General features: G+C 46.4%; 1 protein-coding gene across 1 annotated transcript; it reads right to left on the reverse strand.

Annotated features, from left to right (window-relative positions):
- Nucleotides 1-9,362: 9,362 nt before the first annotated feature.
- Nucleotides 9,363-18,194, reverse strand: LOC142923202 (uncharacterized). Its single transcript, XM_076064122.1, has 7 exons — nucleotides 17,990-18,194; nucleotides 17,571-17,817; nucleotides 17,001-17,167; nucleotides 15,482-15,640; nucleotides 14,572-14,760; nucleotides 12,653-14,087; nucleotides 9,363-10,177 (listed from the first exon to the last, which is right to left on the reverse strand). Exons 1-6 carry the CDS (start codon nucleotides 18,188-18,190, stop codon nucleotides 13,707-13,709), a joined length of 1,344 nt encoding a protein of 447 aa, XP_075920237.1. The 5' UTR covers nucleotides 18,191-18,194; the 3' UTR covers nucleotides 9,363-10,177; nucleotides 12,653-13,706.
- Nucleotides 18,195-20,102: the final 1,908 nt, after the last annotated feature.

Below are 20,102 nucleotides of genomic sequence, written 5' to 3' on the forward strand. Positions count from 1 at the left end.
GGGTGGGTGAGTGCACGAGTGAGTGGATGGGTTAGAGATTGAGTGAGTGGTTGAGTGGATTGGTGATTCAGTGGGTGAGTTAGTGGGTGTTTGAGTTAATTTGTGTGTTAGTCTGTGGGTGATGGAGTCGGTGACTGGGTGAGTCTGTGCTGGTGGCTCGGTGGATGGTTGAGTTCATGGATGGGTTTTTGAGTGAGTGGATGGGTTGTTGAGTGAGTTGATGGGTAAAACGGTGCGTGGGTAGGTGAGTGAGTGAGTGGATGGGTGGGTGATTGATTGGGTGAGTGTGTTGGCAAGTGAGAGGGTGAGTGGGTGAGTGAGTGGGTGGTTAATCGGTTGGTGGGTGCGTGAAGGAGTGGTTGGGATGAGTGAGTTAGTGAGTGGATACGTCAGTGAGTGAATGGGTGGGTGAGTGGGTGAGAGGTTGCGTTGGTAGTAGGTGAGTGGGTGGTGAGTGGGTTGGTTCTTGAGTGAGTAGGTGGTTTGTTAAGTGAATGAGTGGGTGGTTGGGTTGGTTAGTGAGTTTGTGGGTGAGTTGGTGGGTGGGTGAGTTAGTGGTTGAGTTAGTGAATGAATGCCTGTGTTAATAAGTGGGTGACTGGGTGTGGGGTTGGTGAATGAGTGGGTTGGTGAGTGAGTTAGTGAGTGGATGGGTGGGTGAGTGAGTGGGTGATTGAGTGGATGGGTGGATGACTGGGTAAATGATTGGGTAAGTTATGAGGGTGAGTAAGTGAGTTACAGGGTGAGTGGGTCGGTGGGTGATTGGGTGGGTGGGTGAGTGGGTGTGATCATCGCCATGCTCTCCATGGAGCTCTCTGTAGTGAGGGGCAGCTCACAGGGACAGCTGTTGCAGGGATTCACAACAGCTGCTTCTCCTCCTCCAGTTCTGAACCAGCTGACCAGGGTTGCCAGACGAGGCCAAGCAGCTCCTCGAGTTGTTCCACAGCTTCCTTTATGCCTGCTGTGCCACGTGCAGCTTCTGCATGAGGCTACTGTGCCACGTGCGGCTTGTGCATTAGGCTGCTGCGCCACGTGTGAGGCTGCTGCGCCACGTGTGAGGCTGCTGCGTGAGGCTGCTGTGTGAGGCTGCTGTGCCGAGTGAGACTGCTGTGTGAGGCTGCTGTGCCGAGTGAGGCTGCTGTGTGAGGCTGCTGTGCCGAGTGAGGCTGCTGTGTGAGGCTGCTGCGCCGCGTGTGAGGCTGCTGTGTGAGGCTGCTGTGCCGAGTGAGGCTGCTGCGTGAGGCTGCTGTGCCACGTGAGGCTGCTGTGCCGAGTGAGGCTGCTCTGCCGCGTGAGGCTGCTGTGCCGCGTGAGATTGCTGTGCCACGTGGGTCGACGTGACATCACCGTCAGTCTAGGGGGATCTTTGTATGAGTGATGGGGCAGTCGTAGAGAAAGTGGAGAAGTTTCCGTACTTATGCAGTCAGCAGAGGTCTCACGCCGAATCAGCTGAGTAGCATTATTTGTTCGTCGTGTGAACCAAAATTGAGGTGAATAATTTCGAGTAAAAAAAATGATGACATTACACTGGCTATGAATATGACTATATAAAAGGTTAGGATCTTGTGTCGGATGCATATTTGCTGGACTTTATACAGTGGCTTGGGCCAAGAAACTGGCATTCAGAGGCAAACTTGTCATGGTGGGGATTTGTTTCCAGAAACACACTCAGCCACCTTTGTCTCTCCAGTGGTGATGTTTACCAACCACACCTGATACTAATTTAAGGTTAAGTCGACTTAGGGGAGGCATAGGGTCGATTAGAATATAATTCATCACTGATTTTGGCCACAACCGGGAATTATATCTCGTAAGACTGCGATCAAGAATACTTGAAATAGTGTCGTGGCCAGAGGACATCCCCATTACACCCCACAGTAAACATGAGGAAATGGCTCTGACACCCGGCCATGCAGCGTTACGTGGGCCTGCCCACCATCATGGTCTTTAATGGTCGTGAACAGAGTCAGGGACCCTAAATAACACGAAGAATAATCCAAGACCATAGCCTCTTAATGGTAATGCAGGCCTCCAGCAGGTGAAGAGAGCTTCCTGATGCGTTTGTGCGTTTTTCACCGTTGCGGTGCCCCGCCATGGCATTTTGGTGATGCTTTTGTTTTCCATTTGTGGAGGCAATTGTTCGTGCCATGGCCAGGTTGGATCCGGTGTACGGTGGCCCCCCACTGCTTGCAGTGGTGGGGGGCCAGCGAGCTTCTTGATGGTTTGATCCACGATGAGGCACTTGGGGATGTTTGAGTTCTCCCAATTGTTTATCCACTCATTCGTACCGGTTGTGTGGACAGAAGCCGGAGGGATTTAAGAAAAGTCCACATTGATTAAAATGGCCATGATAAATCGAACCGGCGACTTCTATATTGTGTACCAACCATTACATCATGGCAACATCCTGTGATGTCACGTTTATAAGGGTGGGGTGAAATAACAACCAGGGTACTAGGTGTTAGTGTGTTTGAGGACGCAAGTTTCAAATACAATTATTTTTTATCTTGTCCTCTTCCCCCCCAACTGGGGTTAAAACAATCAACAATTGAGGAAAGGGTTGGTGGGACGTGTGCAGAGATCGCCAGTAATCCCAGGTGGACTCCCGCTCGCTGCACAAACGCCTCCTGTGGAATCCATCCAGCAGTTTGTCGACGGAAACGATGATGGTAGGCGACCATGGTTTTTGGAGATCGTAGCTGGGGCCGGAGCGGCAACAGTGATGAAGGAAGGGGGGGGAGCGAGTGGCGGGGGCAGAACGGAAGGGGAGATGAGCGGTATCATTGGTGACGCGCGAACGCGCCCCAAACCGTTTGCGATCAGTCATGTCCATGGGTGGGACGGTGCTCGCGTCCACTTCCATGAAGGTGTCCTGCAGGCACCTGAGAGTGGGCGCACACATGCACAAGAGAGAAGCCAATGTAACAATCCAGTTTGTCAACCAGGTATCTAGGCCCAGCCTGGATGCCCACGGCAGCCTCAGTGGGCGACGCCTGCCCCAAGTGGGCCACGCAGGCCCCTTAAACTGTGCCACTTGGCCCACTTTCCTATGGGAGCTGCTCGCTTTGATGTTGGCCGACCTTGGAAACGGTCGTGATGTCACGGAGTCAATGCAAAAGAGAGGCAATCGTCAAGTTAGTGCTGATTAAGGTGAAGTTTATGGCAATAAATGTAAAAAAACAGATTCCAGCTGGGTATATGTGTAAGTCATCTCAACCACGTTAATAATAATTGAAAAATAAATATTGTCGCTTTCATCTGGCTGTGAGCAAAAGGGAGGGTGGGAAGTGGTCGGAGTAATGAAAGGATTTGTGGCCATAGAGCCACAAGGCCCTCAATGTTTGAAGAATAATTGTTGCTCGTTATTGCAACGAAGCATAAAAGCGTATTGCGGAAAGTGTCGCGCATGTGTCTGTAGCGCGGTGCCCCCACATGTTCTCATTCACCTCAGCGACCATATCACAGTTCATGGTATTTGAGTGGTTCGTTTTTTTCTATTGCATAATCTTGCTGATATCCATGAATGAACAAGACGAATCTATGAACGCATATTTGTGCCTTTAGGAATAATAATGGTTTGAGTGTCTTTCCATATGAACAGCGTTGCATAATAATCAATCGTCCTACTGTTAACAACGTGACAAGAATCTGCATTTAGGGTCGCATATGATCAATGACCGAATGCCGTGTTGTGTAACAATTTAAATACGAATTACATATTATAAGGTTAAGGTTTTGATAGAATAGTTTGCATGTTTTAGTCTCTCTCAACAACAACAACAACATTGCGTTACGCGTCGGGAATTAACCACAGGTGCCGTTATCGAAGTGAAACAACGCAATCGTGATGTGTACCATGTTAATGCTGTGTTGAAATTCCGAAGTTGAGAGTTCTCATATTATCCAAAAATTTAAGTTTAGCTAGAAAATAAAATTGATTAAAGCAGAAGAGTTGTGTGTGATTCTTTCCGTGATTCTGCATAGAATTGTTCTGCGAATGAGATCTGAATCTCGGTTACCTATCATAAGCACACTAATCACTAATTCAGCACATAATCAATAAGCGTTAAATCGAAGATAATTGTATCCTTATTGAAAATACGGAATTAAATGGCAAGTCGAGTCGACTCTCTCTCATTCACGCTCACAATACCTGCACAACTGCATACGATTAATTGCGTTGTTCCAATTAATAACCAACCTTCGTCACCGAGGCTGGACCTAATTATCATAACGACCTGCATCATCATAACCACGCCCACTCGCATAAATTAATACGATTATCTCTCGAATGAGCATAGTTTATGCACATAATTACACCAATTATTTCAGATAAATTATTTAAATTTCAAATTTAATCAAATTTTCATTATTTTCATCAAATTTTCATAACCTACATATACAACAACCTTCGAGCACCCATATCTCACAGAGCGGGCCCTAACCTATAACAGCTGGCAGTTCACCAGCATTGCTTCAAGTGAGCTGGAGCGTGCTGATGAATATAAAAACCGGACCAGAGCTTGGTTTATGTACAACCAATACTGCTGAAATGATGCACTCCCAGAAGGAAAGCCGTGTGGCTAATGGGATGTGTACAAATACATGTATTTTTTAAGTGGAAAGACAGATATGTGAAGGAGGGGAATCATCGTTTGCGTGTTAATTTTGTTACTCATATCCACGATGTAAGCCAATTATTATATTGAAACTTCGCAGAGCTTTCATGAGTAAGAAAGTTGTACCAACAATAATTATTATCGGTTCTATTGCGATCGAGGGCTGCACGTTTCAACGGGCACACATGTGTCATGCTGCGATGGTAACGGTGCTCCCGGTTTTTTAAGACCGGGAGGAAGTGAGGGCTTCACCTTTCTGGCAAATTGCCCGATGATGCTGGATGTAATTACCAGCGAAACGTCGTACTCAAAAATTGTAAATGTTGTGGATTCACTCTTCAACACACCGGTGGGCTGAAGGAGTGATCTATTTCTCTTTTGTCAATGTGACACATTTTTTACTGATTGGCGTGTCGGGTAGTGGAGGGTTACGACACATGAATAATGCGATCTAACCCAAAAACGTTTATTATGAATAATATTGGTCGTGAAAGCCTACGGCCTTTCTGGCCGTGATTTTTATTTCAGCAGCATTGGTTCAACACGAGCAAACGTCAGAATGGTTTTCAGCTTTGCAAAGCTCATGATGACTTTTTGTGAAGTATTCCACAGTTTTGCATAGAACTAGGACCTGTAACTAACAGAGAGCATCCTTGCCTGCAAATATCTGGCAGTTCACCAGCGTCGGTTTGAGACACTGAATGCTCAAACGAACGCAAATGTGGTAATGATTATTTTGTGTTATCTCCATATATATAAAAGTTGTAAATATGTGTCTGTTCAAAATGTTTAGCGTACTTCCCGACATGCAACAAACTTGAAATTTACCATGTGGGTACTTTTCAGACTCTACACCATGCAAAAGTTATGAAAATACACTTTTTTGTGTGTGGGGGGGGGGAGCTCAATAATGCATTTATTTTTTGTACGGCAAGTGAGCTGAGGTCAAATCTGTCACGTGACCCGCACATGTGGAAGCGTAACGCATTGTCGTGTAGTGGTTAGCGCGCTGCGCTACGAATCCGGCAACCCGAGTTCGATTCCCGCTCACGGCCACTACCAGTGACGATTAATTTAACCGGTCCTGGGCCTCCCCTACGTCGACTCAGCCTCAAAACGAGTAACTGCTGTGGTGTGTAAACATCGCCACTGGGGAGACAAAGGCGGCCGGGCGTGGTGGATCCAAGTCCCAGGAGAAGCTGGGTAGTACAGCTAGTGTATTATATGCGCGAGTACTAAAGCTGGAACGATTCGATTACCAAGTCGATTATAACCGATTCCTTGTGTATGGTCAATTACTCAGACCCCTTTAAAAATGACAGCCATCCCCACATTTTACTTCCTGTGACGCGGCTGATGTGATCAAGTCCCTCCCATCAGGTGGGACAACCACAGCAAGAAAAAACTGCTGAAGTAGGCGAGAGATCTGCCGTGGCACGAGGTTATAGAGGCCTCGGCAGTAGGGGGGAGAGAGAAGGGGGGAGGGAAAGGAGGCGGGGCAGAAAGTGGACCCCACAGCAGCACCCGGGTCACTGGAGTAAAGTGGGCCACCACTCATTGATCCGTACATTTAACTCGATGAGTCGATTCGATTCCGTGCCCCGTTGGGTCCTCCCCCCTTTTGTGCTTTTGGGTGTGCTGGGTTTCAACATAATTCCCGATCCATTGTGAATCTTCCCTTCCCACATTTCAGCACTCCGATCTACATCCGACAGGAGATGATAAACCGCAGGGAGGGGGAGTAAAACCTAATCGCCAGGTAATTGGAAAAGTCGCCCATTGTCTCGCGGATTTGCATGATTGATGGATGGGGCAGAGGAACGTGCTACAGGGACACGCCCTGAGGAATGCAGGCATCGGCCTTTGGATGAAAAACTTTTTTTCAGTAATTCAGTGGGCAGTGCTCTCACTGGCAGCTCATTCTCAATTAATGTGGGTGATTCACCACGTGTTTGTGCCACATTTTGTATCTGAGTTGAGTCCATTTTTGTTTCCTTTCCTGTTTCTCTACTCCCTCCTGGTATAGCCGGGTGGGGGTATCGAAGGGGGAATGGGCAGATTGTGTTTAACCTTGAGTTTGTCGTGGCATGGGGTGCTGGTATGATTCCGCTCTTGGCTTCCACACCCTGAAATTCCAATAATTACCTGTCTTTGTGCGCTGTGGTTGCCTCGGATTGGTGTGCCACTCTCTCGCTGGATTGTTACCTTGCCATCTCTGCGTGTAATTATGTTGGTAGTTCTTGGGTGCTTGCTCCTCTCTGAAAAAAAATTCCGCAGACTACCTACTGGATCTCCTCTCTGTTTCAAAGAACACATTTGACCTCAGGTCTTCGCTCATTTACCAGCTTCACATTCCCTATTGCCGTACAAAAACTGGAGGAAGGGCCTTTGCTATTGATGCCCCCAGGGTCTGGAATGCTATTGCCAATAAACTGCAACTTGAATCACTATCTATGAGATCTTCACTCAAAACTGCTCTGGAGGAGTTGTACAACCCTAGCTGCCACTGCTATTCAGTGGCCTAAAATATGGCTCTAGATTTTGGTGTTATAATTTATTTATGTAGTTTATTGTTAAAAATTCGGTCACAGTCCCTATGATCACTGTTACATTGGATTTATGGCTTTTATTTTGGTGATTTCGAAAAGTGTTTTTTTTGTTTTGGCCATGTTTTTGTTTATTGTAGTACGGAGTTAGACGGATGGCTTTAATCTTAGTTGTCTTGTGGTTGTTGTTGTTATTTGACTTGCATCCCACTGGGATTTTTGCACACAGCGTTGGTGTACGGTGCTATTTCAGGAATATTTTGATATTTTTTCCTGTATTTTCTGTTTGCACAGTCACATAATCACTTTAAGATGTTTTCTTGTTCATGTTTTTTGTTTGTTGCGGTTGCACCCGATTCAAGAGCCGAATGGCTCACAGGGCTATACCAAATAAATTAACTATGAACTAACTAACTCTGTATTGTGGGGCTTGGTGTGAGGTGCTGTAGCTGCTCACGTGATTTTTACTTCCCTCTAGATGGCGGGGTGCATTATCTCTCTCCATGTGTTTTGTCCGAATTATGGCTCCTAATTCTATATAGCCATGCCGTGTGAACCCTATTCTGTATGTGGTGTAAGGAGGCCGTCTCTGGGTCCAAAACCATACCCACAATTTCTGTAATCTCTGGACTCAAGGATTAAAAAAACAATCTTGAACATTTTGTCACCTTCGTGGTATTGATCAACATCACCTGCGTAATACACTCCTCGTTTACGCACTGGGTCATAAATTTGGCAGCATTAAACCCCTCAGTGTTGAATATTCTCCAAACTTCGTAATCACTGTTAGGCTGAGTTGTTTGAAATAATTCCTAACCTTGTATGGTAGCGACTTTACCCATGGTATAGAATATTCATGTAACCTTCTTTTCAGCACTTGTTTTCTCGTCCAACTTCCTCAGACCTCTGATCATTGCCTCCTTACTACTGAATGAGTATTCGGAAAGTTGGTCGTTGTGAGAGGAGTCAGTGTCAGATGAGCTATCACTCAAACTTTACCGCTGCTTAACATAACTTCTGTAATGTATTTTGCGCCTGTGTTGTGGGTATGAACGTAGAGCGAGACTTCTCTTGGAGGCAATGCGTTTATTACAATAAACGATAACAACACCAATAGCCGTAACACGACTGGTGTCTGTTAAAAACACTGCTGCAGTCAATCACAGTTGGTTTTGAGTGATTACATTGGGGGGGGAGGGATGGCAAGTGATGGGTGATGGGAGGGGACCAGGGACGCAACGTGACCGTCCATGTACGAGGATAAGAGTTGCCATCTGTGACGTACACAACCTGGGGACACATCATGGGAAGAAGGATCTCTCAAAACCCGAAGAGGGGAGAACTACATGGAAACGCATTGTCTTGAGCAATGAATTAGCACAAGGGGACGAACAGGGGTTGGAGTCATGTTCTTCGTATGGTCGACGTTTATGTAGAGCAACAACTATATTGGATTGAGGTGGTTGAGCCAGATCATTGTGTAAGAAGTAGAGTTGGTGCATCGCTGTGATGATGCCTCCGAATTTGTGAATTGGACATTGAGTTTTCATATATTCCATAGTCTATTCAGGCTTGGAGTTAGGGATAGGGCTACAGATTTGCTGCAGAAATATTTTTCAGAGCGTCAGTGTTTGGCACTACATGTAGGGCAGTTCCACATATTAGGCAAACATCACAATTTCAGCATCATCTTAATTTTATATATTTTTATTGGATATAATATTGCTTTAGAAATTACATTATTCACACAGATGATTTCTATCTGAATCTCTTGGTTGAAATACTTTGCCCAAGGTAAGATAACTGTGCGATTATGGTAATGAGTATCCACGTCCGTCTGAGACCGTGGAACTGCCCTCCAGCACTGCCGCTCACATCAGGGGACGTAGGAACGACTATGGTTGCTGGCTTCACCGTGGCCAACTAGTTTATTGATGGGCATCTCCTCCTTGCCATCCTCCTAAATTTCCACCACCATCACCACCTCCACAACCTTGTGCTTGTCGCCCCCAACTCAAGCTCAGTGCAAACCCCTTGGAGGGCTGGCATTACCCAAGGGACACAGAACTCTGCCTCATATTTGGTTTCTAGAAGCTCCGCAACAGCCACACTGTGGATGTAGACAGCCCTTAGCGTTATAAATGTGAGCCACTCGCGTGTCCCAAACACTCAAAAGAATTGAGACGAGGCGATAGTATTAGATACAAATATTTATTATTAAAACGCGACGCCTTGTAAGGAAGGGGAGGTGCTGGTGGGGTTGGGTGGTGCTGGAAGTGTGGGGGGCTGTGAGATGCTCAGAGGGTGTTCGAGGCCTGGGGGGGCAGGTCTTGGGAGGCTTCTTGAATGCCAGGCTCCAGTGAGCAGCCAGAGATGTCCTCTTCCTCCTCAACCGTGACAAGCTGTGGACATACTGACCCATTAGACACTACACACAACTCAGTACTTCTACCAGCTCAACTGGGATTACACACAACAATCAGCACCCCCTACTGGCAGACAAATGCCAATTGCACACCAGGTGCTGAGTCACCTTGTGCCCACAGGGACATCTGTCATTGGGGGTGCCCTTTCACACGTGTTGAGATGAGATGTGATGTAAAGCGCTCTGAGATGCCCCGGTGTACAGAAAGGTGCTAAATCATTCTCATCATTATCACTGTATCCAGCAATAATGAAATTGTCTATAGATAGATAATCTGTATTTGTAAACGGGGACCATGACGGCTTAACGTGATGGTTAGACCAGCTCATCATTATCATAATACACTGAATCGTGTGTGCATGAATCTATTATTTACGTTAAACGCAAATTATATACGTGTGTGTGTGTGCGATGCGCGAGTGCTGTACACTCACCTCCACCTCGCTCTGCAGACGCTGCTGCTCCGAGTGTCCACTCTGCTCGTTGTCGCGGTAGGGTGCCAGCTCAGCGTGCAGCTCCGCCACTACACGTTGATACCACTGAATCTCTGCCTGCAGAGATTCCAGTTGCCAGTTCCTGTCAATGAGCTGCGTGGGCCACGGGCAAATGGCGGCAGAGGGACACAGGAAAGCATTTTAACGACTGCGTGAGGTTATTGCAGAACATACAGGTATAATAACACACACAACCAGGATCTTCATTTATAATTGAGTAATGTAATGAGCTACGAAGCTCTTTTACACAGATGTCCATACACCACCTTTGACCAAATAAACCGAAATGCATCCAATCATCTCAGATCTTGGAAGAAAAGCATGGTTGAACCTCAAGTGCTTGGATGGGCAACCACCATCAATACAAACCAAGATAACACCTATAAAAGCATGATGAAGACCGCTTGTGTTGCAATCGAAACGTCGTGGGTTTTTTTTTATATTATTAAAAAAAAGTACGTGACTTTACCGAAAGAATCAAGAATATGAATTCCTGCAGTCATGAAAGTTTTATGTTAAACATTTTTTAGGAATTAATTAACCCAAAATCTGGATTAAAATAATAGATTAAGATCGCTTCCCAACCAAAAAGAGGGAGGGGATGGAGATGCATGTAGCAAAGGGGAGCAGATGGTCTAGTAGTCGTAGGTACTTCTACTAGAGGTGGGATGGTGGATCGTAACGTGGTACAGTCCCTAAACAGAGAATGCTCAGTAACCTAGTGCGCATCCATTCTGTACAACCATCAGTGTGAAAAATAAGTGTATACATACAGTCCTCGACTTAGGAACACCATACTTACGGAGACCCGACTTACGGATACCCGACTTCCGAATCTGTTTCTATGAAATGTATTAATTTTTGGTTACCATTGACTTTAAAACGCGAACTTGCACTTCCAAACTGAACCACAGAACTATTTTGTTCAGTGCTGCGATCCTCCACGAGATGTCATGAGTCAGCCTGGTGCACGCGCACATGTGCGTATATGTGAAAGTGATTGTGTGGGGAGCGGTAGTGTTGCAGTTCACGCGCTGCGCTACAAACCCACCGACCCAAGTTCAATTCCAACTCACGGCCAACACCAGTGACGATTATCTGAACCATTCCTGGGCCTCCCGTAGGTCAACTCGGCCTCAAATGAGCACCTAGCGTGCTGTATAAACATCACCACTCGGGACACAAATGCAGCTGGGTGTGGTGCTGGCACACAACCCCTCGCATGCCGTGCTGGCTTTCATAGGCTATCGCTAACAGCACGTGCCCCAACAGCCTATTAAAGCTACACGGTGGATCTTTGTGCGGATCGGAAGTGTAGCGGTGAGCACGCTTGTGATTTGAAAGCGGTGAGTGAAAATAAAAAAAAAATTTACTACATTTTATGTATTACTTACGATACACTATAATTTTAGTGTTAATGCAAATGTACATGATTTCTTATTTACGAGTTTAACAATGCTTGACTTTTGTTGAACCTTAACACATTTTATAACACTGACAATATGGGAATTTAAATATCGCACATTATTGTATTCCGACTTACGAACCGTTCCGACTTATGAATGGGCCTCAGGAACTAAATGCATTCGTAAGTCGAGGACTGCCATATTATTGATATATTTGTCTATTATACTATGTGTATTATTAGTTGTTTATCATGTAAAATTAGTTTACACTTGAAAAATATTCACCATAAATCCGGTATGTGGGGAAAAAATATTGATAGAGTATGTGTAGTGGCATAGCGCTGGCTGCTGGTAAAAAAGGGTAACTGCGGTATATGGTAGTACCCACGTCAGCAGGCCACGATAGACACGAGAGGGGGACATCTAGGGGTAAGGTCACAGAGGGGGGGCCATCGGGAACCCGCTAGTAGGTTCCAGAGAGGGGGCGTGGCCGTGGCGGAGCGAGGCCACGCTGAGAGTATAAGAAGGGCCCCTGTGAGGGACCTTGTGGCTGTTGCTGGAAGTGGGATCCTCGTCGTGCTGTTCGTATATATAAGATAGTCGTCGTCACCATCTCGTCATCGTCGTTTTCGTCTCGTCGCTGTCATCTTGTTGCCATCGTCGCTGCCGTCTTCACTCGATATTACGCTGCTAGATAGGTGTTCGCTGTCTCCGTTCAGTGCTGTCAGTGTTAGATGGTTAGTGTTTTGTATAGGCAAGCAACGGTAATAGTGTGTACCCACGTAAGGTGTCTGTATTATCCCAATGGTGCTCGTTAAATAAAAGAAGCGCCTAAAAGTCTTACTGTCTCTGAGTTAGTCACTACACATGTACACATGAAAGTGACTACTGTAGTCAGAGATGCAAACGCTTGGGCGTCATCTGGTGCCTTACTGTCGCCATCCAGCGTAAACTATTTGGGTCTTTATAGTAAAGTTCGTAAATCTCAAGTACGCTATGGCAAGGTACCACAGTACATAACATGCGATTGGCTATCAATGACTTGAGTACATTAATAGTGAAAGTACGTACAACGGGAGGGCGTAAATAATGGTATTACTGTATATATGTGCGTTTGTGCCATGCCGGACTTCATAGGTGCTCGCTAACAGCACTTGCTCACCTTCGCCTCACTCTGCTGGTGCAGCACTTGCAGATCCTGGAGCTGACAGTGAATGCTCTGCAGGTTTTCTTGGCATGGCGCCAGCTCAGCGTGCAGCTCTGCCACCACACGCTGGTAACCCAAAATCCCCACCTGCAGGGATCCCAGGTGCTCATTCTTTTCGATGAGCTGCATTGGCCACGGACAAACGGCAGCAGAAGGACATGGCTAAGCATTTTAACGACTGCGTGCAGTTGTTAAAGAACATACAAATCCAACAAACACATACAGAACCAGTATCTTTATTTTAAATGAACGAATCTGATAAGCTATGAAACTCTTTTTCACAGATGTCCATACACCACACCACCTATGACCAAATGACCCGGAATGCACCCAATATTATAAGATCTTGGAAGAAAAGCAGGGTTGAACTTTGATGGTACTTGGATGGGTGACCACCATCCATACAACCCAAGATAACACCTATAAAAGCCCAGATATATGGATTAATTAACCCAAAAGCTACTTTAAAATGTCCGATTATAATTGCTTCCCAACCAAAAATAGGGAGGGGATGGAGATGCACGTAGCAGAGGGGAGCAGATGTTCTAGTAGTAGTAGGTACTTTTACTAGAGGTGGGATGGTGGATTGTAATGTGGTACAGTCCCTAAACAGAGGATGCTCAGTAACCCAGTGCGCATATACACATCTGTGTGAAAAATAAGTGTATATATAGGCAGTCCTCAACTTACAAACACCTGCACTTACGAACCTGCTTCCATCAAATATATATTTTATAACATTGACTTTAAACGCGAACTCGCACTTGAAAATTGAACCGCGTCACTATTTTGTTCAGTGGAGCAATCCTCCGCGACATGTAATAATTCAGGATGGCGCTTGGAGCAAGTGTTTGCCTATAAGTGTGTGTGTGTGCACGCACACGTGTTTATGTGTATGAAAGTGAATGTGTGGGGAGCGGTAGTGTAGCGATTAGCCTTCGAAACCGAGTTCGATTCCCGTTCATGGCCAACACCAGTGACGATTATGTGAACCGGTCCTGGGCGTCCCCTAGATCGACCCAGCCTCAAATGAGTACCTGGTGCGATGTGTAAACACCACCACTGGAGAGACAAAGGCAGCGAGGCATGGTGCTGGCCAATCACCCCCTTGTGTGCCATGCCGGCCTTCATAGGTGCTGCTCACTAACAGTACTTTCCCCAACAGTCTATTAAGGCTATACGGGGAGTCTTTGTCTGCGACGTGCGAATGCAGTGTACTCACCTCCGCCTCGCTCTGCTGGCGCAGCATGTCCAAATGCTGCAGCTGTGAGCGTCCGATCTGTGCGTTTTCGCGGTACTGCTCCAGCTCTGTGTGCAGCTCGGCCAGCATACGCTGATACCAAAGAATCCCCGCATGCAGGGATCCCAGCTCCTGGCTCCTCTCGAACAGCTGCTTGGGCCACAGGCAGAGGGACAGAGAAAAGCATTTTAACGACTGTGTGCGGTTATTGTGTCTGTTGTTGCATACAGATGCAACAACAGACACATTTAGAACCAGAATCTTTATTCATATTGGAGGAGTCTGATGAGCTGTGAAAATATTTTTCACAGATGTCCATACCCCATGTTTGACCAAATCACCCAGGATGCACCCAATCTTGTCAGACCATCATGCACACAACCCATGATTACGCCTATAAAAGCCCACATATATGGATTAAGTAACCCAAAATCTGCATTAAAAGGTCAGATTAAAATCGCTTCCCAAACCAGGACAGGGAGGGCATGGACATGCACGTAGCAGAGGGGAGCAGATGGTCAGACCCTACACAGCCTGACGACTCAAGTGCTGTGTCACGGTCAGACCTGGGCCGTTCCGGGGCCAGGAGAGCCTGGGTTCTCAGCGGCCGTGGGAACGAGGCTGGGAGCATTACCTGACGCAGAGTGTCCTCATTCTCAGCTTGGGACGTGGTCAGCTGATCCTGCAGCGCCGACAGTCCCTGTTGGGGGGTGGAGAGCTCCGGCTGGGCACTGGCGCGCTCCGCCTCACTCGCTGCGAGCTCCTCCTTGCTCGCCTTGAGCTCCTCCTTCAGCCGAGTGATTGTGTCCTCGTCCTCCTGAGCCTTAATACAGGCAACGTTCGTTTTACCATCGTAATCATCACCATCATCATCATGAACAGCCATGATCCGTCCACCGCTGAATGTGTTTTTGTGATACTGCTGGATGAAAGTTTCCCTGAGCCATACCGGTCATGGGAATTAATTGATCATACTTCATCACACTGGTCAGCACGAAGTGGTACACCCAAGACTGGGTCAGATTTCACTGCCCACCAATGCTAGCCATGGTTGGTAATCAAACTCGGACAGCTTGGTTCAGAGTGCAGAAGGCTCATCACAGTAAATTAATACGTTGTATATCATCATAAATATTTCGCCGCACAAGGGTCTCCTCCTCTTGTGAACGCTGCCACAAATGTCTTAAAACTCAAACTTTCATTATCTTTATTTTACCAGCTAAGGCCTACTGAACTATATAGCTCTTTTTCAGAAGCGACCTGCCCACAAATGAAAGTTCAACAAAATGGCTTATCATGTGGAAATGTATTGCAGCTATAGAATCTAAACGCACGTTTCTAAATGTGGAGGAAGAACCGGAGGACCCGGAAAAAATCCACGTGACCACAGGGAGAACATGCAAACTCCAAATATACAGGTGTCGGGGTTGGGATCAAACCCACAACCTCCTGCATACAGGCGAGGTAGTTAACATCTCGCCACCGTGGCGCCCCTCTTCAGTGCCAATCGCGGCTTCACCACGCGTGCCCTTGCGAGCCGATACCTTCTTGGAGTTGCGCTCGAACTGCTTAAAAGCATCGGTGAGGGTGAGCCGGACCTCCTCCAGCCCTGTCGCCAGCTCGCAGGCCTCTTTCCGGTGCGCGTCCTGCTGCTGCGCCTTCTCCATCCCAAGTGCCTGGACGTGCCCCTCCGACTCCTTCAGCTACAGGCACGCACACGTTCCACAATGTTGGATTCATGTCTGGAGAAGTATACTGAATATGGTGTGCAGAATGTGGAAATCTTTTCTGGGTTGGAAAAGACCCAGCTGTAATTAAGCCTGGCTTGCAAACAGATAAATAATTACCACTTAAGTCATTTAAACTCTGTGGTGTGCATATAGCTGTGTGTCTGCAAGCCTATATTGTTTCTCTAACAAATGCACGCCAATCACATTTTAGAAAAAGTCCTGTAAACTGCAGCTGACTTTATAATTAAATTGTATTTATTCTAACTGAAAGTATTAAAATGTGAGAAAATACATTCGCAACTCTGAATTATGACAAATTATGAGAGGGAGTGAATTAGTTAAAGGCCTAGTCAGGGATTGCCTTGTCTAGTGTAATTACCTCATCCAACATTCACCTATCTGCAGACAAAATTAAGAGCCATGAGGGGAGGACCGATCCTGTGGTCACAATTATACCTTTTGCCATATAGAAATGCATTATCATATTACATTCGAAAAAAAACATTCTGGCTGTCTGCCTTCCTGGCTGCATCCATATTACTTATATAACCACTTCAGGTTTCAGCCACCTGTGATTAAGCCAGGTTCACATGTGCAGTGAGTTAATGATCTCAGCCTGATCATCAATGACTTCACAGAAAAGCCCATGAAAACAATGTCGGCTTTACACTAAATCGAGCTAAGTTCCAGCTCTGAAAACCAAAGATCAGACTGTTTTGTGATGAACATTACTCATTACTCTCCATAGCAGGGCAGATATCAAAGTATTTCCTCCTATTGTGTGGGTACCAGAGGGGACTTAAATATTTCTCAGAAGTAGTTATGTGATTTATGCTTCTGCAAACCATTCTCTAACATGAAACTTCAACCATCTTCTTTGGTTCTTTCGGTAAAGTCACGTAGAATGAGAATAAAATAATAAATTGATAAAATAAAATAACACAATAATATTCTCACAACGTTTCGGCCACAACACAAGCGGCCTTCATCAGGTTGTTGTGGCCGAAACGTCGTGAGAATATTATTGTGTTATTTTATTTTATCAATTTATTATTGTATTCTCATTCTACGTGACTTTACCGAAAGAACCAAAGAAGATGAATCATTGCAGTCACGAAAGCTTTAAATCGAAATGAAACTTGAATTTGGAGCTTTCGTGACTGCAGGAATTATTCTTTGGTTTATTATTATTAATTTTATTATTTCTTATTTCTACGTGACTTTACCTAAAAAAACATTCTCTAATATGCGATGGTGCACTGCTCAGGCGATGAGGACAGGCCTCATGCACACACATGGAGGTAGGGGGGCTGCCGCATAAGGCTCTGGTTACCTGGTGCTGCAGCCCGGCAATCTGGCCGTGCATGCACTCCATCTCAGCATCCGTGTGCTGAAGTGTGTGCTGCAGCTGCACCACCTCCTGTGCCCTCGCGGCCTCCTCTGCCCTGGAGACTCCCAGCTCGGCCTTGAGAAAGTCCGTCTGTTGCTCCAGAGAATTGCCTGTCGGAAGGGACACAAAACCATGGCGATGAAGACAGTACAGCCACCAGTGGCAGCAGACAGAGAAGGAGCAGTAGCTCAGGAGGAAGAGTACCAGCAGTGGGAGTAGTAGCAGACAGAATAGGTCTGAGGTCCCTCAGACCTATTCACCAGCTTGCATGCAAACACAGGGTCCAGAATAATAATATATGCACAGGAAGGGCCTAGTGAGAGAGCAGTTAGTAAACCCAGTGCAGTCCTATGTTAGACAGCGGAAGTGGTCCACGTGGGAAATGAAGTAAAAACGAGGAATTACTCGTTTTAACTCGTAAAAAGAAGTTATTGGTGCACAGTGCTCGACAAAAATTAGTGTTCAATGGGTCCGTGGATTCAGAAAGATTTTGGAGCACAGGCCCCTACCCACCGGTCTCCTCGCAGCAAGCGTTAGCCTCCTGCAGTCGTTGCTGCAGCTCCAGTACTTCATGCCGCAGGTTGTCCACCTCGGTCTGCTGCACCTCTTGGTTGGTAAAGAGGTCGCGCATGTTCGCTCTCAGCTCCGCGGCCTCGGTGCCCAGCCGCTCGGTTTCAGTCCCGCGCTCTCGCGCCTCTTCCCGCGCCGCCACCAGGTCTGCCTCTGAGCGCCGCAGCAGCTCGTCACGCTCCTTCAGCGCCTGCGGGCGGAGACGGGCAGCATCTAAATTACACGTAATTACAACATGTAATTTGAATATATTAATAAATTGTTTAGCATTCATCCAAAATATTGAGAAAATAAGTGGGCTTGGGCAGGACACATTGCTGTTGCAAGAAGGGGGGTGGCTGTTGCGAGAGTGGAGGCCTCACCTTCTGGAGGACCGTGATGTGCACAACGTGAGCGTCGTACTCTGAATTGTCGTGCATATGTGATGCACGATATTCGGCCAGCTCTATGTATGCCAGATGCAGAGTCGCATCGTGCTCACGCCTCAGCTGCTCCTCGCGCTCGCCCCACCGCACTGCCTCCAACTCCACCTGCAGGCTGTTGATGGCCTGCGAGTGTGCCATTAGCTGCTCACGGGCAGAAGGGCACAGTGTCACAGGCACGTGCATGCATAGGTGGGCAGCCCTTCATCACAGACACATGCAGCGTGCAGATGAGGACAGGTACAGACATACAGACACACGGAGCATGTAGTTGTACAGAGAGATAAGAGACTATAGACATGGGCAGGAGGCACAAGAAAATAAATTACAGATGCAGAGACATACACACAAAGACACAAGCAAGTCATACAAATTTGGACACATTATGGAAAGACAGTGCATGTGGAGAGAGATGTACATAGCCAAAGGCAGAACATGCAGAGGGAGACAAGATAAGAATGCGGAGACACGGGCATTGAGTACAGAGACGCACATACAGGCGCCTCGCATGCAGACGGACGCACACGTGCAGTGGATGCTTTTCAAGATGAAAATAAGAAATTGAGATTATATTGTAAACAAATCAAGAACTACAAAAATATGCAAGGTAAACACCTGTGGTCTTATTGAACATACCACAATCACGTTTAAAATATTTAGAATGATAATAGAAAGTCAAAAAATAGAACCATGATACATTGTATACATCAATAAACGATTGGTAAGCGTGCATACAACATGGCAACGTTCTTCATCATAAGATAATGAAGAAACTCGTTGCACCCAAATGTTCATCTTCAAATTGAGTCAATATTCAAAACAAATAACTCACAACGCCTCCTCACACCATGTCGGTCATGGGAATGTGTTTGACTATACTTCCCCATGCTGGTCAGCACCGTACAGATGTATTAATCAATAAAACATAATACATGCACATTATGTGGGGAGATGCTATGATACGAAAATTTAGTTTGATCTGCTTTTATCTTTCATTTTCAACATTATTGGGAATAAAACCATGGACCACTCGCTACAGTGAATTTAGCAAAATTTATTACGGAACAAAAATATAATTCGATGGGTTTTTTGTGCACTCATTTGCAACTAGGCTGAGACCACTATGCTTGAGAATCCGGTTTAATCACTGTGGTTGGGCAGCTGTAATCCACATTCAATCCTGGCATCTCAGCCATGCTGGCACAGCATGTCTGACCCCTGGGGCACCTAGCTACCTCCCAGAATGCACTCATTTAATGTGCCATTTCCTTGACGTTCAGATCGTAACTCTGAATAAAAACTCAACGCATGAATCAATAATGATGCACTTAATAGGGCAGAGCTTCTAAAAGGTGATGTTTCAGGCAATGGGCCTTCATCACATCAGAGAAGTCAAAGCAATATCCATTGCAGCGTTATTGACGAATATGTTGAGGTTTTGTTATCTCTGCTTGTGTGCCACGCAGCTTCACAACGTGAACACATTATTTGGGTCTTTCGGTAAGGCCATGTAGATACAAAAATAATAACAATATCACGACGTTTCGATCGCAACACAAGCAATCGTCATCAAGTGAAGGATATGGCAGGAGAGCTGCCGAGGCAGGAAAAAATATATGGCGGGAGCGCTGCTAAGGTTTGAGATGGGTGTAGCTCAAGGGTCAGTGGGCAGGGCTTGATGAAATTTGCATGTAAATGTAAGATCGGCGAAATCTTGACAAACGAAGTTTCACTTTAGCCGTGCTCCGTGTAACAAGGGGACAGGGGGGTTGGTGGTGGCCACAGTACCTCCTCAGCATGGTTTTTCTTGAGTTGGTGCAGCATCTCATGGAGACTCTTCTCTGTCTGGCTCAGTGCGCCACGCAGGGTGGCGAACTGCACTCTTGCCCTGCTCAGATTGTCCCGCAGGGTCGACACCTCCCGGGACAGGTGGTGCATTTCCTTTTCCGGCATTTCCAACTGCGACGGGAGCAAGGGCACATGGCACGGGCACGTTAGCTCCTCCCAGCGTAAATCCTGCCTTCAATCGCATCGTGACATGCCATTCGCCATC

The sequence above is a fragment of the Petromyzon marinus genome, unplaced genomic scaffold (assembly GCF_048934315.1).
Source record: "Petromyzon marinus isolate PM22_M1 ecotype Great Lakes invasive population unplaced genomic scaffold, UKy_Petmar_22M1.pri1.0 PM_Scaffold_33, whole genome shotgun sequence".
Lineage (NCBI taxonomy): Eukaryota > Metazoa > Chordata > Hyperoartia > Petromyzontiformes > Petromyzontidae > Petromyzon > Petromyzon marinus.

What these genes read in the sequence shown, in the direction of transcription:
- LOC142923202 (XM_076064122.1), bottom strand. Translation starts at nt 18,190, where the DNA reads ATGGCACACTCGCAGGCCATCAACAGCCTGCAGGTGGAGTTGGAGGCA. An exon ending in CGCTTGCTGCGAGGAGACCG is followed by an intron (nt 17,168 to 17,570) that starts GTGGGTAGGGGC and finishes CCCTTCCGACAG; the next exon opens with GCAATTCTCTGGAGCAACAG. An exon ending in TTGCCGGGCTGCAGCACCAG is followed by an intron (nt 15,641 to 17,000) that starts GTAACCAGAGCC and finishes GCGTGCCTGTAG; the next exon opens with CTGAAGGAGTCGGAGGGGCA.